Source organism: Sarcophilus harrisii, chromosome 1 (assembly GCF_902635505.1).
Source record: "Sarcophilus harrisii chromosome 1, mSarHar1.11, whole genome shotgun sequence".
NCBI lineage: Eukaryota > Metazoa > Chordata > Mammalia > Dasyuromorphia > Dasyuridae > Sarcophilus > Sarcophilus harrisii.
Genome location: NC_045426.1, coordinates 706,116,122 through 706,140,633, shown reverse-complemented (window position 1 = coordinate 706,140,633; position 24,512 = coordinate 706,116,122). Strand labels below are relative to the sequence as shown.

At 49.3% G+C, this 24,512-nt stretch overlaps 2 protein-coding genes across 11 annotated transcripts in view; one reads left to right on the top strand and one right to left on the bottom strand.

Annotated features, from left to right (window-relative positions):
* RHBDD3 (rhomboid domain containing 3) overlaps nt 1-24,512 on the top strand; it is a 34,646-nt gene that overhangs the window by 5,122 nt on the left and 5,012 nt on the right. The window contains exons 1-6 of one of the 8 annotated variants that reach the window (XM_031948857.1): nt 2,105-2,386; nt 4,627-4,871; nt 15,628-16,005; nt 16,348-16,510; nt 16,589-16,885; nt 16,954-17,343. In XM_031948857.1, coding sequence (XP_031804717.1) covers nt 4,712-4,871; nt 15,628-16,005; nt 16,348-16,510; nt 16,589-16,885; nt 16,954-17,158 — 1,203 coding nt within the window. In that variant the 5' untranslated portion in view covers nt 2,105-2,386; nt 4,627-4,711 and the 3' untranslated portion in view covers nt 17,159-17,343. Of the gene's footprint in view, nt 1-2,104; nt 2,387-2,509; nt 2,652-2,778; nt 2,963-4,623; nt 4,872-15,627; nt 16,006-16,347; nt 16,511-16,588; nt 16,886-16,953; nt 17,344-24,512 lie in introns of those variants that run through there. The other 7 variants (XM_031948855.1, XM_031948856.1, XM_031948858.1 and 4 more) reach the window with 7 other exon arrangements.
* The window catches only part of EMID1 (EMI domain containing 1), a 60,314-nt gene continuing 53,597 nt past the window's right edge, over nt 17,796-24,512 (bottom strand). The window contains exons 15-16 of one of the 3 annotated variants that reach the window (XM_031948846.1): nt 23,197-23,281; nt 17,796-18,742 (exon numbers count right to left, since the gene is read on the bottom strand). In XM_031948846.1, the coding sequence (XP_031804706.1) occupies nt 18,603-18,742; nt 23,197-23,281 (225 nt within the window). In that variant the 3' untranslated portion in view covers nt 17,796-18,602. Of the gene's footprint in view, nt 18,743-21,200; nt 21,295-23,196; nt 23,282-24,512 lie in introns of those variants that run through there. The other 2 variants (XM_031948845.1, XM_031948847.1) reach the window with 2 other exon arrangements.

The following is a 24,512-nucleotide window of genomic DNA, read 5'->3' as shown; positions in this document are numbered from 1 at the left end:
GCATTATTTCTATTTGTGCAGATGCGTTTCGGTTGCAAGTAATCAAAATCATCAATTTTCTTTTATCATTTCCTCGATCTCTTATTTGGTTAAGAATTCATCTACCCATAGAAATGAATGTAAAGTGTTTGCATTTTTGTTTTTCTTCCTGGGTTATCTTTACCTTCTGAATCCAATTCTCCCTGTGCAACAAGAGAACTGTTTAGTTCTGCACACAGATATTGTATCTAGGATATACTGCGACATATTTAACATGTATAGGACTGCTTGCCATCTGGGGGAGGGGATGGAGGGAGGGAGGGGAAAAGTCTGAACAGAAGTGAGTACAAGGGATCATGTTGTAAAAAATTACCCAGGCATGGGCTCTGTCAATAAAAAGTTATAATTATTAAAAATAAAAAAAAAAAGAATTCATTTACCCATAACTGTGAGGGAGATACATTTCTTTCCAAATTTTTAAAATAATATGATCTTTAATATTAAGGTCATTTATCCATTTGGAATATAGTGTGGAGAATGTCCTGTAGGTGTATATGGTGTGTTCAGAGAGGATCAGCACTTCTGGTGTGAGGGCTTATGGAACGCTTTTCAGTGTGGCTTATCTATATTCAGTGTCTGCCTTCATTCAACTTTCACCTGTGGCTCCAAGAAGCACAGTAGTAGGCACACTCTGGTAAAACTCTCAGGAAAAGGGTAACTGACAGGCTTCAAACACTTTGGTGAGTTAGAGAATTTTCTTTTTTTTTTTAAGTATTTAAGTAATATTTTATTTTTAGGCATATATATTTTTACAGTTATCTTGTTGCGCAAGAAAAATCAGATCAAAAAGGGAAAAAAAAGGAGAAAGAAAATAAAATTCAAGCAAAAATGACAAAAGAATTGAAAATGCCTTGTTGTGATTCACATTCAGTTCCCACAGACTGAGTTAAAGGATTTTCTACCCCAAGCCCGGCAGAATGGGCAGATGAGAACAATATGATCCAACTGACCACAACGGCACTTGCAGCAGGTGCTTGGTCAAGACATGGAAGACGCAAGGTCATCCATTACATCTTAGACTGTTATTAATCATCTTGACTTTGTCCTGCTACTGGACGTCAATGGAAAAGAGAGAGGCTGAAAACTTTTTGAAATTTGGCTTTACTTGAATCTAATTCATACATAAGTCAAGACTTCACCCCATGAAGTTGTCAGCCCTCTTCAGAAATACATGACAAACAACCTTGTGAGACATGGTATAAAGTCTCGGTGGAATCCTAATTTCTGCTTTCCAATGTGGCCCAGTAGCTTTTTTTTTTTCATGAAGTAGGTTTTTTTCTCGGTAATTTATGTTTTTCATTTTCCCAGCGTTGTCTTGTCGAGTTCTGCCGCTTCTTCTTCTTGTCTGTTCAGTGGATCTTTCTGTTTTTTAACCAATCCCAGATAATCTGAGGACTGCTGCTCCATGGTAGAGTTTGCGGTCTGGAGGTGCTGTTCCATCCTACTTGTCCCATTTTGTTTGATTTCTTTTTCTAAATGAATTATTATTTCCATCAAACTCTGCCAAGCATCCCTTTGATGTTCTGGTGGGTATTGTTAGCCATTATCACTATAATCGATACAGAATTATAGCCAGATTATTTCATAACCGGCCAGGGGAAGGACTTGACCTCGGGTCTCCTGGTTTTTTTCTGTCCTGACTTGTTTTTAACCTTAGAAATAAAGTTCTTTCCAGCGCCATCATTCTGTGGTTTTGAAGAAGAAAATAAACCCGGGCCCCCTTTAAAACAAGGAATGGGGGAGGGGAAGGTCACAGCTTAAGCCTGTCGGCTTCTCAGGCCCGAAGCAGAACCATTGTTTCTGGGGGGCGATTTTTGGGGCCTCTGAGTGCACCAAGCTCCCAAGGGCTCAAAGGAACGCAGAACTGGACCCTAACTCAGAGGCCATCCAGGGCAGTCCCCTTGTCTCACGGAGGAGGGCGCTCGGGCCCTCTGAGGTTAAGCGGCTCGCACCCTTCCCCAAGGGCCTGGCACACAAGCTCCCAAAGCCGTTTTTCCTTCATTCCCTCACTCATTCATTCATTCATTCCCTCACTCATTCATTCATTCATGCATTCATTCATTCCCTCATTCATTCATTCGTTCCCTCATTCCCTCCCTCCCTCCTTCCTGCGGGCAGTAAGGCTCAGAGGGAGGATTTGAGCCTGTGGGTCACCCAGGGGTCTCCCGGGGCCAGCGCCGGGTTACAGGACAGAGGCCCCCGAGGCCTCTGAGGCCGCGGCCATAACCGGCCCTCTGGGTGGGGCCGGTCCAGGAAGGCTTCCAGGAGGCGGAGGCATCCAGAGCTGGAGATGGGGCTGGAGGCCCGGAGGCTGATGCGGGCCCCGAACAGAGGCGGCTCTGGTTCGGTTGGTTTGGCTCGGGGAGAGAGGAGGGAACTGCCCCCCGGGGCTCCGGGACCCGGGGGAGGGGGAGGGGAGGAGGGGGGGGAACAGCCTTGGCTACTCTGCAGGGGAGGGGGAGGGGGAGGAGGCCGGCTCGCTGTTTTGGCTCCTCTCACGTTAGGATTAACATTCCTCCCCGGGAGGCGGTGTCCGGGGTCACCAAGGAGACCCTGAGCCCGCCGGACGGCCCGAGGTCACGAGCTGGGGGTCCCGAGCGCCCCGTGGCCAGGTGCTGGGCCGCCCGGGGCTGGGGGAGGGGCTGCACCTGCCGGGACCCCCGCCCCCCCCCTCCGCCCCTCTCTGCCCCCCCCCCCCTCCCCTTCGGCCTCTGCCTCCCGCATTTCCCCTCTCTCCTCTTTGCTCTCCCCGCCCCCCCCCCGCCTCCTCCCCGCGGGCTCTGCACTTTGCAGACACTCCCTGAGGAACCGGCGCCGCCGCCGCGGCCTCCGCCGCCCTTTGCAGACGCTCCCCGGCGGGCCCGGAGCCGAGCCGCGGCCTCCCGCCCCCCGCCGGGCTCCGGGCGGCATGGCAAGATGGCCGGTGTGTGCGGGTGGGGGCGGGGCGGCCGGTGAGAGGGAGGCGGCGGGAGGGCGGTGCTGGGGGCCTCAGACCCCCCCCCCGCCCCGGGCCCCCCAGATTGGCGGCGGGGACAGTGGGGCTCCCTCCCCCGCATGGGGGCTCCAGACTCCCCCCTCCCGGGCCCCCTCCTGGCCCCCCGGGATTTGGTTTGGCTCTAGTTTTGGGGTGGGGGGCCGTCTCTTTGGGGCTCCCTCCCCTGTATCGGGCCCCCAGACTCCCCCCTCCTGGCCCCCCGGGATTTGGTTTGGTCCCAGTTTTGGGGTGGGGGCCGTCTCTTTGGGGCTCCCTCCCCTGTATCGGGCCCCCAGACTCCCCCCTCCTGGCCCCCCGGGATTTGGTCTCGTCCCAGTTTTGGGGGGGACAGTCTGTTTGGGGCTCCCTCCCCTGTATCGGGCCCCCAGACTCCCCCCTCCTGGCCCCCCGGGATTTGGTTTGGTCCCAGTTTTGGGGGGGACAGTCTGTTTGGGGCTCCCTCCCCTGTATCGGGCCCCCAGACTCCCCCCTCCTGGCCCCAGGATTTGGTTTGGCTCTAGTTTTGGGGTGGGGGCCGTCTGTTGGGCTCCCTCCCTGTTCAGGGCCCCAGACTTCCCCCTCCTGGCCCCCCGGGATTTGGTTTAGTCCCAGTTTTGGGGTGGGGGCCGTCTCTTTGGGGCTCCCTCCCCTGTATCGGGCCCCCAGACTCCCCCCTCCTGGCCCCCCGGGATTTGGTTTAGTCCCAGTTTTGGGGTGGGGGCCGTCTCTGGGCTCCCTCCTGTCTGGGCCCCAGACTCCCCCCTCCTGGCCCTGTTTAGTCCATTGGGACCTCTCGGGCTCCTCCTGTCAGACTCCCCCTCCTGGCCCCCCGGGATTTGGTTTGGTCCCAGTTTTGGGGTGGGGGCCGTCTGTTTGGGGCTCCCTCCCCTGTATCGGGCCCCCAGACTCCCCCCTCCTGGCCCCCCGGGATTTGGTTTGGTCCCAGTTTTGGGGGGGACAGTCTCTTTGGGGCTCCCTCCCCTGTATCGGGCCCCCAGACTCCCCCCTCCTGGCCCCCCGGGATTTGGTTTGGTCCCAGTTTTGGGGGGGACAGTCTCTTTGGGGGTCCTTGTGCTCTCCTCCCTTCCCGGCCAGCTTCCCATCATTCCCGTCCCCGAGAAAGGGGAGCTCTGGTCCCTCGTCCCCAGGGTTCCTGGGTCAGGAACACCCCCACAGGCTTGTCCCTGTTCCCAAGGAGATGGAGCTTCCGACGGGATCCCCGGGGCGTTTCCTGCCCGAGACCACGGGGCCCTTTGGTTTCTGGGGCACCGAGGGAACCTCCCCCTCTTTTGCCCCCTGCAAAGTGAGGGCGTTGAGCCGGCTTTCTTCTGAGCCCTGAATCTGAGGGACATCATCTGCTGGGAATGGGGGGGGTCTGCCTTTGGGGGGGCTGCGGAGATGGCTGTGGCTGCAGGGGCTTGGGCCCCATGACCTTTGAGGCCTCTTCCAGTTCTCCATCCTACCATCCACGAGGCCCAGCTTCCTACAAGGCATCTCCTTATCCCTCATCTTAGAAAGGAGGGCACCGGGGCACCTGGCCTGGCCGGGGAGGAGGGGGTGCTGCTGCCCCGAGCTCTGGGACTGAGAGTTGTTGCTTCCTTTGCTCCCAGCAGCCAGCCCCGGGATCTGCTGGGCTCTGAACTTCCAGACTAGGGGGCCCCGCCTGCGCTCCCCGCACCCAGCCGGGGTCCGGGCGCCATGGCCGCCGGCCGAGAACGGAGGGTCCCAGTGATCCAGATGGTCCGAGGGCTGCCTCTGGCCTCTTCTCTCCTGCTGCTGCTGCTCTGCTGTCTGTGGGTGTTGGGGGCTGGCCCAAGCCTGGCCCTGGACCTAGACCTGCTGCTCGGACACTGGCAGGGTGAGAACCTGGGTCTCCCTCTGGGCGGGCGGCTCCCCCTGAGTATCCCTGGCCCTGCCTTGGAGAGAAAGGCGCGGGCTTTAGAGGAAGGAAAGGAACCCAGCGAGCAGGCCCGTGGGCCTGGTTCTGTCATGCACTGGTTTGGGGTCTGAGGAAATCTTTTCTGGGCTGTGGTATTCAATTAAATTGAGCAGTTATTGGGGTGAGGCCCTGAGCTAGGTGCTGGGGAGGCAAAGACAAAAATAACCCAATTCCTTCCTCAAGGAGCTCATGGAACTGGGGGAAACATGTACATGTGAATGATTTTTGAAAATAAATTTATTTTTGCAAGTAGTCCGCCCTTCCCACACTGAACAACAACAGCAACCAGAATCACCCTAAAATAAAATCCTCATCGTAAGCATGTTTAGCTCTGCAAAACAAATCCTGGCCTTTGCCATACCTGAAAATCAATCTCTCTCTCTCTCTCTCTTTCTCTCTCTCTCTCTCTCTTTCTCCCCATTCACCCTCTCTCCTTTTCCTCCTCTCCTTCCCCTTCTTCCTCCATCTCTGTCTCTCTCTTCTTTCTTCCCCTCTCTCTCCCTCTCTTCCCCCCCAATTCATCCTCTCTCCTTCTTTTCCTCCTCCTCTCCTTCCCTCTCTTCCTCCATCTCTCTCTGTCTTTCTCTCTCTCTCTTCCTCCCTCTCCCTTTCCCTTTCTCTCTCCCCCCTTCCCTCCCTCCCCAATAAGAGGAGAAGTCCAATACACTCATGCTTTTTCATTACAGTGATCTGAGTTTTTAAGTTTTTCAAACTTGATTTTCTTTATATTGTCATTGGACAAATTGTTCTCTTTTTTCTGTATTGGTTCATCTCCTCTCAAATTGCCCTTTTCATCCTTTTTTCTTGGCATAGCGATATTTCACTGCATTCATTTTGGTTAGCCATTCTCCAATGGGGAGATCACCCCTTTTGTTTCCAGTTCTTTGCCACTACTAAAAGGAACCATTATAAATATTTTTGTCCACATTAATGTATATACAAATATATATCATATGTACTAAGAACATGTATACAAACTTAACGCAAATATATGTAAATCTACATTTATCTGTATCTTTTATATATCATCAGATGTCTATCTTTTGTCCGTAAAAGGACCAAGAGGTATTTTTTCTAATTTCTTCGATCTCCTTATGGTATAGACCTAGTAATGATAAACCGGAGTCAGAGGCCATACAGAATTAGGAATCTGGGGGCATAGTTCTAAATTGCTTTTCAGAATGGCTGGACCAGTTCATAACTTCAACAACAGTGCATTAGTGTACCTTTTATTCCCTTAGTGACACCAGCAGTTGTCATTTTCCTTTTTAGGGGTATCATTGCCAATCTGATGGACGTGAATAGGAATCTCAGATCAGTTTCAGTGTGCATTTTCTGATTGTTAGAGATTTAGATTATTTATCATATTGTTGATAATTTGGATTTCTTCCTTTGAAAAATGACCTTTTTATATCTTTTAACCAATTTTTTTTTTTTTTTTTGGTCAATGTGTACCATTAAAGAATCCCTGCTGTAAAGGGGCTTACAGTCTAATGGGGGAGACAACATGCAAACAACTGTGTATAACTATGTATAACTGAATATAAGCTCCATTTGGAGCTTATCTTGTTGTATGGTGTTAAGTGTTGGTCTAAAACTAATTTCTGCCAGATTGCTGTCTAGTTTTCCCAGCACTTTCTGTCAAATCAGCTGAGTCCTTCCCTTAGTAAGTAGAATCTTTAGGTTTATCAAAAACTATGCTCTTGTGTTTATTTGTTTGTTTCATTATGTTGTATACCTTATTTCCAAATGATCTATTTTTTATTTTATTTTTTTTTTTAACAATACCATGCTGTTTTAATGAATACTGCTTTATAGTATGGCATGATGGACCCACATATTCCCCCCCCCTTTTTTTTTTTTGTTATTACCCTTGAGATTCTTGACCTCATATAAATTCTGTTATAATATTTACATTAGCTAGGTAGTTAGTGGTCAGGAAGATCTGAATTCAAATCCAATCATACATATTTACTAGTTTTGTGACTTTGGAAAAGTCATTTTTCTCACCTGTAAAATGGGGATAATAGTACCACCTGCTTCTAGGCTCAAATGAGGATCAAATAAGAATCAAATAAGATTCCATTTGTAAAGCACAATACTTGGGGCATAGTTGGCATTATATACGTGCTAGTTAGCTATTATTATTTTGTTGTTATTGTTATAGTATTATTATTTTGGTAGTTTGGTATGGATGAATAAATTAATTTAGGTAGTCTTATCATTTTTATCGTAATGATTTGACCTAACTATGAGTGATGAATGTTTCTAAAATGATTTTGGTCTGTATTCCTGCATTAGTTTTGTTTGTGCAAAAACTTTTCAATTTGATATAATCAAAATTTTCAATTTTGTAGTCAATAGTGATCTCTAGTTCTTCTTTAGTCTTAAATTCCTTCCTCTTCCACAGGTCTGAGAGGTAAACTATCCTATGCTCTTCCAATTTATTTATGATCTCATTCTTTATGCCTAGATCCTGAACCCATTTTGACCTTATCTTTTGGTTTGTATTCCTGAAAAGAGTGTTTTATAGTTGGAGTCACATAGTTCCTGGGAGCATCTTTGTAGATATACTCCTAAATATTTTATAGCTTTTATAGTTATTTTATGGTTATTAGTTATATATGGAATTTCTCTTTTTAACTATCTTCTTTTGAATTTTGTTGGTAACAAATAGGCATACTAATGATTTATAGTGACTTATTTTTTTATATCCTAAAACTTTGCTGAGTTTATTAATTGCTTGAATTTTAAAAAGCTAATTTTTTAGGATTTTCTAAGTAAGTCATTGTAAAAAATGATGATTTTATTTACTCTTTCCCTATGCTAATTCTCTTAATTTTTCATTCTTGGTTTATTGCTACAGCTAGTCTTTTTAATGCTATGTTAAATAGTAGTGGTGAGGATGAGGAATATCATTTTACCTCAGATTTTATTGGAAAGGTCTCTAACTTTCCTCCATTACATATCACTTTTGTTGACTTTATTTTATTGACATTCCTGTTTCCTTTAAGTCCCAACTAAGATCCCACCTTTTTCTGGAAGCCTTCTCTAACCCTTCTTAATTCTAGTAACTCTCCTCTATTAATTATTTTCTATTTATTCTGTTTATACCTTGCCTTGTATATATTTATTTACATGTTGTCTCCCTCATTAGATTGTAAACTCCCTACGGATAGGTTCTGAATTTTACTTCTTTTTGTATCCTCAGCACTTCGTACATAGTTCCTCATATAAGTAGGGATTTAGCATTGATTTTGCTCTTGGTTTTAGATGGATATTATTTGCTATATTAAGGAAAGGTTCATTTATTCCTATGCTTTCTAGGGTTTTTTTTTAATAGAAAAAGATGCTGGATTTGTCAGAAGCCTTTTAGCATTTGATATAATTGTATCATTAATATTACTATTATTATGTTTATAGTCTTCTTTATGTTAAACCATTCTTAGTACAAACCCAACATGTCATAGTGTAAATTTCTTATATGTTGTTGAATTTATTTTCTAACATTTTATTTAACATTTTTGCATCAAGGTTCATTAGAGATATTGGTCTACATTATTATTTTTTCCTTCTTCTTTATCTCTCCCTGGTTTAGATATCAAGACTATATTTATATTATAGAAAGAAATGAGAAGGATACCTTTTCTTGTCATTGCAAACAGTTTGTGTATATTGAAATCACTTGTTCTTTGAATATATGATAGAATTCACTTGTAAATCCATTAGGTCCTTGAGTTTTTTTTCCTTTGGGAGTTCATTTATGAGTTCAAATTCTTTTTCTAATGCTGGTTATTTAAATAGGCTATTTTTTCTTTTCTTTTTTTTTATGTCTTATAATTTTGTAAGCATTCATTTTCTCTATTATCAGTTTTGTTATATATTTGTCCTTTTCCTACAAGTTATCAGTTTTGCTAGCATATAGTTGGGCAAAATAGTTTTAAATAATTTCCTTTATTATTCTTCAATTGTGACTTCTCCTTTTTTGTTTTTGATACAATCAGTTTGATTTTCTTCTCCTGTTAAATCAGATTTATGGATTTATCTATTACTCAGAAAGTTAAATACAAAATATATAACATGAAATTTTCATTGTTTTCTGAAAATTATATACTTTACATATTTTCCTTTCATCCATTAATTAGGCCTTTTTTTTGAATTGGCAAAATGAATGTCTATTGTATGTAAACAGTCTCTGGGTAGACAAAAAGGAAACAGGCTCTACCTGAGAAACTTACATTCTTTTGAATGTAAGGAAACAACATGTACACAGAAAATTGAATACAATATATATATATAGAGAGAAAATTTTATGTGTCAGCACACACACATAATCAGTGAAATTCAGATAAACAGTCCCATTTTTATAAATAAAATGTAAAAAAATATATAAGATATATAATTATAAAATACAAAACCATTATTATATAAAATAAAACAAAATTATAAATAAAAGCCAATGTAGACCAATACATACATAATGTAAAATATATACATAATAGATAATATATGTATATATAATATATACACATAATTAAACCATACATGATAGAAAATGAAATTAAATACATGTATATTGTATATAATTTTATATTACATATATCTTACATATATATATACATGTACACATATGTATTTATACTATATACATGTAATATACATAAATGATGTAATATAGGATTAAATTTGAAATTACAATACGTTCTTTTTTCCTTTTTTGTTTAATGCTCATTTTTTCAGGTGGATACATGTGTTGAATTAAGCCCAAGAGTTACAGATGCAGGAAAAGCTTCACAGGCCCTAACCCTAGATCTCCTTGTTTTACAAAGAGCAAGCTAGGTCATCTAGATCAGGGCTTCTTAAACATTTTCTACTTCTAATCCCTTTTTACCTGATTCATTTATATGACCCCATCTCTAATCTGAGCCAAGGTGTTTCTGGTAGCATTCATCCATGTGCAATGCAAAGCATCCATGTTGTGTGTTCAGAACCAAGACTGCAGTGAAGTCACATGATGAAATTTGGACAAACACTTCCAGAAACACCTGAGTTTAATTATGCATTTGATTTTAGTCATTACATTTTACTGTTTACAAATTTTTCAAGACCTACACATGCAGATCCGTGACTGGTCTCGGCCCACAATTTAAGAAGAATTGACTAGATAATAGCAAAGACAGAATTTGAACTCTGGTTCTGATTCATGATACAATGCCATGTCTCTATGTCACAAGGTCTACTAAACTCATATACTTATGGGAGGCCATCAGGACTTTTGGCTTCAGAACTTTTATTTTACACATAATTTTTACAGCCTAGGGAATTTGGTTTCTCAGGACACAGACTCTCAGAGAAGTCACAATGGAAAATTTTGTTAACATTTGATCTAACTCTGTAAAGACACAGATTATTTTTTAAATTATATATTTTATTTTACTAAGAAGTGAGTTGGGGATAGGTCACTAGCAGCAGTCACACTGACCACATAGAGACATCGATGTGGTACACTTCTTGGGAATGATGTGAACTCTAACCGAGCCTACTGTATTCCCATTGTCAACCTTATCCTGAACAAAGGGAAGCCACGTTCCTGGGACTATTATCTTGTCAGTAAAATCCCAATCCCCCCAAATCGGTAAGGACCCTGCAAATTCCCTCTATGATGAAAGCACCCTCATTCTCCTTTATTAGCATATCCCTGCCTTCCTTCAACATCTCCGAGATTGACTATGCCCATCTTTTGTCAGCTCTGCCATTTTTCTGTTATAAGGTGAAATCTTAGGATTTTAACAAAATGTGGAACATTTTTTCCTAAGTGGTTGTTAATAGTTTGCAGTTTTTCTTTTGAGAACCATTCATATCCTTTGACTCCTTATCACTTGGGGCATGACTCTTGATCTTACATATTTTTTGTTAGTTGTCTATATATTTTCGACATCCAGTTCTTTTCTGAGAATTTTGAGGCAAATATGTTTCCCCCCAATGTGACTGCTTCTCTTCTCTTAGATTAACTAATTTTGCTTGTTTAGAAGATTTATAATTACATTCAATTAGAATCATCTCTTTTTCGTCTTTTTAATTGCCTCTTTCCCTTGTTTGATTAAGAGTATGTCTCCTTTGTAGGGAATATGGAAGCAAGGACAGGTAGCAGAGAATGACTATAAGAATATTCTAAGGAGTTTTAAAACTCAGAATAAGCTGAGGCTGGTGAGGAAAACTAAGTACAATAAAAAAAAATTTTGTTTGTTTAAAAAAAAATCTACCCATAGTTATGGAAGGACAATGATCTGCTTATCTTCTGGGCTTTTTTTTTTTTTTTTTTTTTTTTTTTTTTTTTTTTTTAATGGCATCATCTTTGCTCTTTGAGTCAACTATCCTTTTAAAATTCATCTTATGTCTGAGCTTAATTTCTGCCAGACTGATGTCTAGTTTTCTCTGTTTCAGAATTACTTACCAAATGTTCATATTAAATAGAAAATTCTTTCTTAAATAATTTGTTTTCCCACTTTATCAAAGTGGGTTACTGAATATAATTATTTCTAATTTTCCTTTGTCTTATCTGTTCCATTGATCGATCTTTATTTTTTAACCAATAGCAATGATTTTGATGATTCTGCTTTATAATATCTTTGAGTTCTGGAAGTGCTTCCTCCTTCCCCTTTATTCCTTCTCAAGAGGTAAAAATAGGCACTAGGAGTGGTAAATATATATTCGGGAGAGCAGTTGATTGTAAAAGATTATATAAAAGCTGGCGACATGAGGCAACTATAACAAAACATCCATCACAAATCGGGTTTGCTATTTATTATGTGAATTAACAAGGGAAAAGATAAGTTCCCTAGTGGAGCTCACAATTAACCAGGAAGAAGCCATTAAATGGAGGATGTGTATAATGGGCTTAGTGCTAAAAAAAGAATGAGTAAAGCTCTTCACCCTGAGTGGATATTTTATAGGGGAAATATAACCTCATGGGTTTGACATCATAACTTGGAAAGTCTCAGGGGAGGAGGAGAAATAAAGGAGGAACAAGGCTGTATATTGAGATGTTGAGACTGCTTTGAAGAGACAAACAAGGGCAATCTGGGAAAGCCTGGGTTCCATTGTAGTATCTTAAAGATGCTTACAAGGCAGTCTGAGCATTTTATGGTGCTTTAACTGTGGTAATAAGACAGTCTGGGAAGCTCCCTTTCCCACTAAGTTTATGCTAACCAGACAGTCTTAGAAAACCTAGTCAGAGCTGACAAAAGAGCAGGATGGGATTCACATCATTTCCTTTTTAATTTTTTCCCTTGATATTCTAGATTTTTTTTTTTGTTTCTTCAAATACATTTTGTTAACATTTGATCTAGCTCTGTAAAGACAGATTATTTTTTAAAGTATATATTTTATTTTACTAAGAAACAAACTATTAATACATTGTTTTGATATAATAGACATTTGGCAACTAAGTCCCAAAGAAAGTCCTCTACAATATACATTCTTTCGATTGTTAATAGAAAGGAGAGACAGCCTTTTACTTTGTCAGTCAATTAAAGTTTGTTGGACTAACTATATATCTGCTACCCTACTAAATGCCGTTGATATAAAGAAAGCCAAAACAGACCTCGCCCTTAAGGAGCTCACAGTCCAATTGTACCGTGGAGAGGCCATTTGGAGGAACTGGGAATGTTTTGCCTAGAGAAGGCTGAGATCTTGGAAGGATTTTCTGCCTGGCCCTGGGGGAGAAGGGGAGGGACCTTGCTAAGGGCAAAGCTTGAGCTCATGTCAGAAAATTTCCTGATCCTTGGAAGATGATGATGATAATAGCTAACCCTTCTGTGCCTCCTACTAGGCACTGCACCAAGCATTTGACAGATATTGTTTTATTTGATCCTCACAACCTTGGGAAGGAGGTGCTGGGATTGTACAGAGGAGGAAACTGAGGCAGGCAGGTGAAGTGCCTCAAAGGGGCTGGAACTTGGATTTCATTGACTTGGAGAACTCCCTGGAGAGGAAACTCCCTCTGTCCATGCAGACCAGCCTCCTCTCTCCACTGAAAATCTTAGAATTGGATTCTCCCAGGGGCCCACACATCATGGACACGGAGGCAGCTCTCCTACTCTCCCAAGCTGCTGCTTCAGCAGGGACAACTGTCCCAAAGAGGAGGGAGGGAGCTCCCCATCACTGCAGGGATTCAAGCAGAGGCATGTCAGGGACAGTGAAGAGAAGCTTCTAACTCAGAGGGATCCCCTCCAGCTTGGAGACTGGTATTGTTTTTGGACACAGCATCTAATAAAGACTAAGAGGAAGAAAGGCTGTGTTTTGGGGGAAGGAGGGTCATTAAGTTAGCATTTGTGATCTAAATCACTCCTACTATAAAATGTGTCTCCAGCTTAGGCCTGGAACTGGCCTAATCATTCGTTCATTTATTTGCTTATTCATTCATTCATTCATTCATTCATTTGTTTGTTCATTCGCTTATTCATCCGTTCATTTATTTGGTCTTTTGTTCATCCATGTATTTATTCATTCATTTGCTTGTCCATCCATATATTCATTTGTTCACTTGTTCATCTTTTCATCCATTCATTTTTTCATTCATTCACTTGTTCATCCATTTGTTCATTCATTGATTCATCCATCCATCCATCCATCCATCCATTCATTTGCTTGTTCATTTTTTTATTTGTTTGTTAATTCTTTCTCTTGTTCATCCATTCATTCATTTGGTTGCTTGTTCATCCATTTGTTTGTGCATTTGTTCATTCATTGACTTTTTCATCCATCCGTTCGCTTGTTCACTTATTCATTCGCCAAGTGCCTGCTGGGTGCAGAGCTTGACCTAGGCTGCCCTCCCGTCCTTCCTTAACCTGTCTTGCCCCTTGGACTCCCTTGGCTCAGGCCTCCTCCTCTGTATCCTTCACTGGCCCAAGTCCTTCCTCTGAGAGATTCTCCCACAGGGCTCCAGCCCCTTCTGACTCTCCCCTTGCCCAGCTTTCGGCTCCCCTGGCCTTTGTTTTATGTGCACATCCTTTCTCTCTGGCCTCCACACCTTTGCACTGACTGTGTCTTGAGCACTACTTCCTCCTGTTCCTGTTGATGGCTGGGGTCCTCTCCCCCAAACTACTCTGCCTTTTAATTGTTGGGTCATTTTCAGCCACGTGCATGACTCTATTGGGGGATCTTTTGGCAGAGATCCTGGAGGGGTCCGCTAAATCCATCTCCAGCTCATTTCACAGGTGGGGAAACTGAGGCACACGGGATGAAGGGACTTGCCCAGGGGCACACATTTACTCTCTGAGGCTCCCCCTGGCTCCAGGCCTGGCGCTCCGTGTACTGTGGCACTGCCTACCGGCCTTTTGTTTTTAATTACCAGATATTTATTCATCCCTAGATACACTCATTGTCTTCTCTGTTTGAATGTCCTCTCTCTTTGAGAGAAGGGATTGTTTAGGCATCAAGATTAGATGATGGAGCTCTGGAAACCTGAGGACAAATCCTACTTCAGACTATGGGCAAGGTACTGATTGCTACTGCCTCAGTTTCCTCAGCTGGAAAATGGCAATAATAAAAAACGCCAGAGTTGCTGGGATTGAATGAGTTACTATTTGTGAAACACTTTAAAACCCAATATTATATATGCTAAGTATTGTTAGTATTTCGTTTTTATGTGTGTGTGGCTCTGGGTCTGGCATGGAGTAGGTGCTTAATCAATGCTGATTGATTGTATGTTTGGAACATGCTTATATGGGAATGTTGGCTCCACCCATAAGCTTCTTGAGAAGGGGAATTGTTTTATTTTTTTTTTATCTTTACCTAGCTCTTGGCACAGAGTAGGTGCTTAATAAATGCTGGTGATATTTTAAAAGATATGTTTATAAAAATTACTATTTTTTGTCTTTTCTTAGCTCTTGATACAGTGCTTGGCACACAGTAGGTGCTTAATAAAGGCTGGTATTTTTTTTAATATATCTGTATATGGGTATGTTGGCTCCCCTCAGCAGATTGTAAGCTTCTTGAGAAGAATTGTTCTATTTTTTATCTTTATTTACCCAGCTCTTGGCCCAGTGCCTGATACACAGTAGGTGCTTAATAAATGCTGATATATATATATTGTATGTTGGCTACCCCAATAGGCTGTAAGCTTCTTGAGAATGGGAATTGTTCTATTTTTTATCTTTATTTATTCAGCTCTTGGCCTAGTGCCTGACATACAGTAGGTGCTTAATAAATGCTGGGTTTTTAAAAAAACATATCTATATTGTATATTGGCTCCCCCAGTAGACTGTAAGCTTCTTGAGAAGGGGAATTGTTCTATTTTTTGTCTTTTTTTATCTAGCTCTTGACACAGTGCTTGGCACACAGTAAGTGCTAATAAAGGCTGGTGATTTTTTTAAAAAATATATCTGGATATGGGTATGTTGGCGCCCCTCAGCAGATTGTAAGCTTCGTGAGAAGGGGAATTGTTCTATTTTTTATCTTTATTTACCCAGCTCTTGGCCCATTGCCTGGCACACAGCAGGTGCTTAATAAATGTTGATTTTTAAAAAAACATATCTGTATTGTATGTTGGCTCCCCCAGTAGACAGTAAGCTTCTTGAGAAGGGTGAGTTTTCCAAGTTTGGTCCCTAGCAGGTGCTCCCTAAGTGACTGGGTGGGACTCTTCTCATGAACTCTTTGCCTCCTGTCCTGGCAGTGTACCGGCTGCTGACCTTCCCGCTGGGCCACACGGCCCTGCCGGCCTTGCTGCTGAGTCTGCTCCTCTTCCCCACCTTGGGCTGGTACCAGGAGAGCCAGCTGGGCACCGTGCGCTACATCCACGCCTCGGCCCTGGGCGCGCTGGCCACCGGGCTGCTCTACCTGCTCCTGGCCGGCCTCGGGGTGCCCGGCTCGGGGAGCAGGGGCTGCGGCTACACGCCCATCCACCTGGCTCTGCTGGCGGCCCAGCACCGGAGCCGCACCCGCCTCCCTGGGGGGGTGATCCCACCCCTGCTGCTGCTGGCTCTGATGCACCTGGTGAGCTCCGAGCCCCCCTTCGTCCTCCAGCTCTGCGGCCTGCTCACGGGCCTGGCCTGTATCTTTTGGTGGGCGTCGGGTCGGGGCCCAGGGAGGGCCGGGCAGCTGGGGAACTTCCCCGGGCACTGCTGGGGGCAGCCTGGCGTTGAGGGTGCTGGGGGTGGGGCGGGATGAAGGAATAATGGGAGGGGGGAGACCTGGAGGGGGAGACTTGGGAGAGGAGATTTAGAAGGGGGAGATCTGGAGGGGGAAGCCTGGAGAGGGTCTCGGCTCCTCCGGCCCACGGGTGGCGAGAGAGCAGTTGGTGGGTGGGGAGGCCCCGCAGCCCGGGCACAGGGGCAGAGGAGGAGGACGAGTTTTCCCTTGACCGGGCGCCCCTCTCCCCACGGGGCCAACACAGACTCTGCTGGGCTCTTCCGCCGACTGGAGCTGTCCGAGCGCCGGCTCCAAACCCTGCAGAAGGCCGGCCTCTGTCGGGCGCTGGAGGGGAGCTGCCTGCTGTGCTTCATCCCGGCCCCGGGCAGCCTGCTGGAGCTGCCCGTGGTCCACCCTGCTGGCCTGAGGTGAGCCCTGGCCCGGGGGACTCTCAGAGGGCCCGGGCGGGCCAAGCCTCCCCCGTAACCGCTCTCCTGCTCTTCCAGACATTCGGATCCTGGACCTCTGGGGAACTGGGTGCCAGGGCTCTGGCCCTCCCCCCCAGACTCGGCCCCCCTCGCTCCGGGCCTGGGCACCGGGCCCTCCCTGTTTGGGGGCCCCATCTTTGAAGGATCCCCGTCATGGGATGCTCCCAGCCTGCCTCTGGAGAGCCCACTCTGGAGCCGGGGGGATCCCGGCAACGACGAGCTGCTGCAGGCCGCCATCCAGGCCTCCCTGCAGGACGAGCCCCCCAGGGCCGCGGAGGAGCTGAGGTTGTCCAAGTCCTCCGTGTCCTCCCTCAGGTAAGGCGGCGGGGGCTCGGGCGGGGGTGGGCCCCGGGCCCGGGACCTGACGGCCCCCCTCTCCGCAGGCTGCAGCAGCTGGAGCGCATGGGGTTCTCCATGGAACAGGCGGTGGTGGCGCTGGCGGCCACAGGGCGCGTGGAAGGGGCCGTCTCGCTGCTGGTGGAGGGGCAGGTGGGCGATGCAGCCCAGGTGACCCCAGCGGGCAGGAGTGAGGCTCCCAGGGAGGGCGACCCGGCCCCTGTCCAGAAACCTGAGCCGGCTCGGCCCTAAGGGGGTCCCAGAGGCTGCACGGGACTGAGAACGAGCAGCGGTGTGAGCGAGCGTGTGAGAGAGTGTGAGTGAGAGTGTGTGAGTGGGCCCTGGGGAAGCTGCTCTCGGAGGCCGGCCGCATCAGCTCCCAGCAGCTCCCATTCCCACAAACATCCCCTCCTGAATAAATCCATCTCATCTTGAAAGAAAGGCGCCGCTTGTTCCTGGCAGGGGGCTCGCTGGCCCGTGGGGAGGGAGGGGCTCCCTTGGGAAGTCTCTGTGGGCACCCTTGCTGCGGCTCTGGACCCCAGACCCAGAACGGCAGCGGGCTTCCCTTCCCCTGTCCCTTCCCTCCTGACAGCGAAGAGGGTGCCAGGGAGAGCTGGGCTGGAGAACGAGGCACCGGGGGGGTGAGGGGTGGAGGGGGTCTAGAAGGGGAGCAGAACCCAGAAGTGCCCCCCACCAGCCTGCCTCTGGTGACTGCCCAGGGCCCGCTTTGAGTGGCTCTCCTCCTTAGGGAAGGGCCTTTGGGTCAGGGGCAGCAGTGGGGACGGACACTAGAAGTCTGGGCTCCCGGGTGGCCCTTCGCGCCCAAGTAGGGCCCACCCGCTGGCGGCAGCCTCCCTCCCCCTGCCCACCAGGAGGACCACATGGACTGGGAGGGACCTTTATTGCCGATCCCCCAGCTTGTGCTGGCCATGAGCTTCCCTCTGCCAGCCCTCCCCCTGTGGGCCCAGGGACCGGACGGGGCATGTGAGGAGCACGGGCTCGCCAACTCCCCGCCCGGTCGGACCCATGGCCCTCCTGCCAGAGGAGCAGTTTGGGGGAAACATAGCACCACAAGTACCCTGCGGGGGGGAGAGGGAGGTCGGCACCTTGGTGGGGCCAGGAGGCCCCGGTCACCAGCGGGGGCTCAGGGCGAGAAGAGGCCCACGGATGGCCACAGGCGGGGAAGGGCCACCCCGAGCAGGCTGGGGGACTTTGGACAAGCGGCCCCTTCCTCGTCTGCAGGAGAGTTAGAGCTGGGAAGCAGAGGTTCCTCCTAGCTCCAGGCCCATGATCTTGTGTCCTCCCCTGGCCCCGACTTCCTGGCCTCAGTTTATGTGAAGCTGGAGGGAGGGAGGCTGGATGCAGTGAGGGCCCGTGCTGTAATCCGTCCAGAAAGCTCCTGAGACCAGCTCCCGTCCACACGTGGAACCGAGGCCAGAGGGCTGGGACCGGGGCCCGGGGGAGGGAGAAGCTTTGAGCCCAGCTGGGAGCCCCTCCAGGACCTGGCCTTCCCCCCACCTGAGGGCCGGAGAATCTCGCAGGTGCCACCCAGAGTGGGCAGGGGGCTGCCTGGGTTCCTGTGCCCGGCGACGCCCGCCCTCCCTCCAATAAATAGGTAGCGCATCCCTGGGGCCCAGGCCGGGAAGCGCCTGGAAGAAGTCCATGGGGGGAGGGGTCCCGCCCAAGCAGAGCGGGCTCAGTCCTTCCGGTCCTCGCCCCCCTGGGCCAGGAGGCGGGAGACGATGCGGTAGGCAGCCGCTCCTCCCGCCCGTTTGCCTCGAGGAAAGCCGCCGGCTCCAGCGATGGGGGGCCCTGCCCCCGAGCCAAGGTCTGGTTCTGCCGAGAAAGGCAAGAGAAGCAGGGTTACTCCAGCTGCCCCCTGGGCTGGGTACCCCGGGGAAGGAGACCCGAAGCCAGCAGGGAGAGCCCTTGGGGCAGTGGGAGCCTCGGAGGGTCTCAGAGCCCCACAAGCTCCAAACACTTCCTCCAGCGAGCTTCAGGCTGCAGGGGCCCGGACCGACCCTGCCGGCTCTAGGTCCTTGTCTCACCTCGTTCTCTACCTCTGAAGGTCAAAGCCAAGGCTCTCCCCGTTTTATAGCTGAGAAAACTGAGCTTCTCCACGCTCCTGCTCTGCTTCTGGCCGGAAGCCCCACTCGCCTCTGGCCAGGCAGGAGGGACACGGGGGTCCAGAGCAGGCTCCCCTGGGAGGCCCCGGACCTGGTACTGGTTGGCCCATCAGGGCCCATCAGAGACACGGGGAATTCGGACCGTTCCCTCTCCCAGCCCCTTGTGTGAATGACCGGGACGCAGCAGCTGGGGGTGAGGGGGCTGGAGAGAGGAAGGGTTACTGGCTCTGCAGAGCAGAACCAGAACCAGAACCAGACCCATCATGGCTCAGTGTCAGGGAAAACTTCCCAAGGAACCAAACTGCAAGGTCCCAAGTTGCCCATCATGGGAAGTCTTTGAGCAAAAGCCGGAGGGATCCCTGAGGGCCACAGGCTGGAGGAGCTGCCGGCTTTTGAATTTTCTAGGCCTGAGATTCTGCGACAGGGGTCTCTGCCGATCCAGGGTCTTAGCTGGGCACCCTCCCTGGGCGCAGGCCTGTGCTGGGCCAGGACCGGGCCCCACGGGGGGAACATCCCGGCTCGGGATCCATTTGGGGCCCAGTGTGGGGGTCTCGCCTGCCAGAGCCTCCAGCCTCACGTACTGAACGTGTCTGTCAGGGCCTAACTGTGCCAGGCTCGTCTATGCAGGCAGAAGGCCTGAGCAAGTGCAGGAAGCCCCTTCTGGGCCCGACCTGCCCCTCTGAGGCTGGGGAGCCTCTCGCTGCCCAGAGCAGTGCAGGCCAAGGGGCTCTGGGACCGGCTGGGGAGCCCCTGTCCCTGCACCCCAAGGGGCTGCCAGAAGGGTACCTGAGGCTCCCAGGGCATCTTTGCCAAGCTGGGGGAGGGGGACTCTTGCTCTGGGGCTCCCAGGGACTGGGAAGAAACTCAGGGTGCAAGTCAAAAGCACTGCTCCTCTGTGGGCACAAAGCTCAAACCTTTGCGCCTCAGCTTCCTGCTCTGCAAGATGAGGGGGCTCTTAGGCCTTTCCAAGGAGAGATCTCCGAGTCTGGGAGCAAATTCAGTATTGACCATTCAGCTTTAGTTTCCTCACTTATAAAAAGGAGAAAACATCTTCATCACTTATGTAGAAAGGAGCCTTTAAAGCATAAAATGTCAGGGCTGGGAGGGGGCTTAGAACAGGGGATGTCGGGGCTGGGAGGGGGCTTAGAACAGGGGATGTCAGAGCTGGGGAGGAATGTAATCAGCATTCATTAAGGCAAAAAAGAGAAAACAGAAACCGTGCCCCCGCTGTCCTCACAGCCAGATAATCCCACTCCTCCACAGGGAATGAATTTTCCCTGAATCCTTTAAACTCCGTCCCAAGGAGGGAATCTGATTCCTGGCCTAGCACCTGCAGGCAAAGGTGGCTCGGGCGCCTTCCGGGCCACTGGGCCCAGTTTGCTGCTTCCCAGAGAGCCTGCATCCCGGGCTGGGTCCCATGGCCCAACGCTCCCCCTTTGGTCTTGAGACACTCATTTTCTTCCCATGTGACCTCCCTGGGCGCTGCCCCTCCATCCAGCAGGTTTTCTCCTTCACGGTGGGTCTCCAATCAGAGAGTTAAAGGCCTTTCTCCATCATCAGCTGTTGGGGGAGGGTCTGGGGGCAGGAGGCCTTCCTGGGACTTTCCAAAATGCCCTCCCCATCCCTTGCTGAAGGCAAGGGGGCTCGGCCAGCTTCCCAAAGGGAAGGGGGCCCAAGGCTTCTGGGATTGGCTGCGAAGGCCTAAATTCTGTTCTTGGCTGTTTGCTGGGGATTTTGAAATGGGGAGCACTTCCTGCTGTCTGGCTCCAGAGCTCTTAATTAGACTGGTGGATCACAGACTTGCTCCTGTACTCCCAGCCCTGACATCCCCTGCTCTAAGGCCCAGCTCAGCCCTGACATTCCCGGTTCTAAGCTCCCTCTCAACTCTGACATTCCCTGTTCTAAGCCCCTGCTGAGCCCTGACACCCCCTGTTCTATCTAAGGCTCCCCCCAGCTTTGACATCCCCTGTTCTAAGCTCCCTTCCAGCCCTGACACCCCCTGTTCTTCAGGATCCCTCTGGGTTCTCCTCTTCCTCTCCTGTCCCAGGCTGGGCACGGGCAGGTTCTCCCTAAGCCTCCGTGTGTGGCTCCCTGCAGCGGGCTCTCCCAGTGGGGCGGCCCCTCTCCTTGGCCCTCCCCGTGCCCCCCTGGCCCCTAGGTGGGGTTACCTGGCCAGATGATGGCTTCCAGCAGGGTGACCCGTCTGGCCAGGAGCTCCAGCTGAGCCTGCTGATGCTGTAGGAAGGTTTGTAAGCTAATGGCCTAATGGGAGATCGAGAAGAGCAGAGAGTGCGAATCTGTCCTCACTCTGGCCTCCACAGGGCTGGGGAGAGGATGGGGGGAGGCCCTAGACACTGGGACGTGCTGGATGCTGGGTGGGCACCTGCAGGGCTTCGCCTCAAGCCTGTCTCTGCGGCCTTGGTGACATCGGCCCCAATCTGAGCCTCATCTGCCCCCCAGAAAAGTGGGGCGGGAACTGTACCCTGACCTCCTGCTGCGAGCGCCGGACCGCACAGCTGTGCCCGCCTGGAGAATGGCTCCTAGCACTGACCCTCATCCAGGCCCTGCAGCCTGACAGACAGGCTCCCTCTGGGAAACAAGGCCCATTCTTAAGGTTGCACCCGATTCCAGGGAAAGATGGGTCCGTGGCCCACAGGGCTCCCAGAAGGACAGGGGGACCGTGGCCCATGGGGCTCCCGGAAGGACACAGAGACGAGCTAGGTCCTCCGCAGGCCCCCGGGACCTTCCCAGGCATGTGGCCTGTCTGGAGTGCCCCGAGGCAGGGGCTTGGAAAGAAGGAATCCGGTTTCTGACATGCCTCTGACCAGCCTCTTGATCACAATGCCTGGGCCCAAGGGCCCTGAGCCCCCTGGGAGCAGACGGAAAGCTGCCCTTGGAATCTGGAAGGTCTGTGGCCCCAGACACTAACTCTGAGGCCCTGGATGAGTGACTTCTTCCCCTGAGCCTTGTCTGAAAAAGGGGACCCAAGAGCTCCCCCAGCAATGTCTGGAAAGCACTTGATGGGTATTAGGGTTCTATAGAGATAAGAACTGTTATCATCCCCCGAGGACCAGCAAGATTTCCTACCATCTCCTAGTCCAGCGGTTCCGTAACTCACAGTGTGGTTCTATCATGTTAGCATCTATAAAGCCCTCTACTACCAGAAACTGGCTCTGTCATCCATAAAGACCCGTGGCTTCAGGATCTGTCATCCGTACAATGCTAGAGGAGTAGAGTCCACTTCTCTCATCCACAAAGTCCCGTAGCACTCCCCAACCTTGCCGCTTTAGGATCCGATTCTCATAAAATTCTAGAGTACTGGGTTCTGCTTCTGTCTTCCACAGAACCCTACAGATCCAGGTCTGTCACTTATAAAATTCTAGAGTCGTGGACTCCACTTTTGTCCTCCACAAAGTCCTGCAGCTCCAGGATCTGGCTCTATCACTTAAAAAGTTATAGAGTAATGGGCTCTGCTTCTGTCATCCTACAAAGTTCTGTAGCACTCACAAAACCTTGCTGCTTTAGGATCTGGTTCTCTCATAAAATTCTATCATAGTGGGCTCTGCTTCTATTGCCCACAAAACCCAGCAGCTCCAGGATCTGGCTCTATCACTTACAAAATTCTAGAGTAGTGGACTCCACTTTTATCCTTCACAAAGCCCAGCAACTCCAGGATCTGGCTCTATCACTTATAAAATTCTAGAGTAGTGAGCTCTGCTTCTGTCACCACAAAGCCCAGCAGCTCCAGGAACTGGCTCTATCACTTACAAAATTCTAGAGTAGTGGGCTCTGCTTCTGTCACCCACAAAGCCCAGCAGCTCCAGGATCTGGCTCTATCACTCACAAGAACCCAGAGTTGTGGCTCTGACTCCATCACCCACAGAGCTCCAGAGGTTGGACCTAGTTCCCTGTTGTCTTTGAGGCCCTTGGGTCCTTCAGTCCAAGACATAGGGGCAGGGGAGAGAGACCTGTGCCATGATGGGGAGGTGCCCCACGTCCCCGGCTGCCACCGATCGCCTCCCCTCATCCAGGTGCCGGGCCCCAGGCAGGCCCGGAGCCCCACTGGGGACCTCCAGCCGCGTGCCTCAGAGCCGGACATCCCTTTCTCCCTCGGCGTGCCCTGCACTGAGCAGGCAGTTGGTCAGTCTGGCTGTCTCTACTCACCATAGAGCCCAATCATTGTTTCCAAGATTAAAACCCTTTCTGCTAAAATCTTCAAAGCCTCGCGTAGTTGGTGCAAACCCTCCCCCTGTGGAGGAAAGAGACAGATACAGCCGTGAAGGGGGTCCCCGGGCTGGGGGAGGGGCGGTTCCATTCCAGGATGGGTCAGAAATGGGGGCAGGGGAAGAGACTGGCAAAGCCCGGCCTGGCTCCCCCCCATCCGAGGCCATGCACCCCTGGCAGGTTCCATCAGCATTCTGCCACAGCCCAGGGCCCGGTGCACAGACAGGTGGACAAAGGACCCGGGCAGCACATGGAAGAGGGCACGGGGGCATGAGCGAACCTGGTGGGCCCCCAGACCACACAGAGCTCCGCTGGGGCCCATCCTGAGCTCTGCCCCAGACGCACTGGTAGCGGGCAGCGCATCGGCCAAGGCTGGCAAGGGCTCCCTCAAAATAGCAAAATGAGCTCCCTCAAAATGCCCTTCGTGGCCCAGGGAGGGGACGAGGCAAAGGAGCGGCTCTAGCGTGGATCAGCAAAGGGAGGGCCTTCCCAAACAGGCCAGAACTTGGATCCAAGCCCTTCATACTCCAGAGGAGGAAACTGAAGCTTCCCCTGGCTTCTACCACAAGCACACAGCTCAAGTTCTTCAGAGTGTGAATTGGTTTATCTAACGTCACACAGAGAGCACCATGGGTGCTCCATGAGGTGGAAGGGACCTCAGTTTCCTTATCTGTAAAATGGGGAGGGAGGAAAGGGGTAAATGGCCCAGGAGTCCCAGCTCTAAATGGAAGAATCTATGATTTTATAGGGGAGGGCAGGAGTGACTTCCTACAATTACACTGTTGACAAGGGAGAGAACAGAGATTTAACCAGATCCTCTGACCTGAGAGCCAGAGCTCTTTCCATTATGTTGGGGGGAGGGGAGCCGGTGCAGTCGAGGAGCAAGTATTTATTAAGCGCCTACTGTGTGCCAGATTTTTTTTTTTTTACAACAAATATTATCTCATAACAACATAAAGGGGGTTGTTCACTTCATGAACCCTTTGAGTGGTTGTAGGTGAGTCACTTCTTCCCAGGGCCTCAGTTTACTTCTTTGTAAAAAGAAGGAGCAAAACAGGGCTGGTCTGTGAGACTCTTTCTGGTTGGAGTCTAACAGTTCTAGAGCTTTGTGTAAGGCTGATGTTGGCCACCAGAAGGTTGCCCAGGAGACCAGGAATATCCTCACCCCTCAGGAGGCCTTTTGGGCAGATCTTTCTTAATGCACAAAGTGCCAGGTATATCTACAGGTCTTGGTCCATTGGACCTCTGCTCGTGGA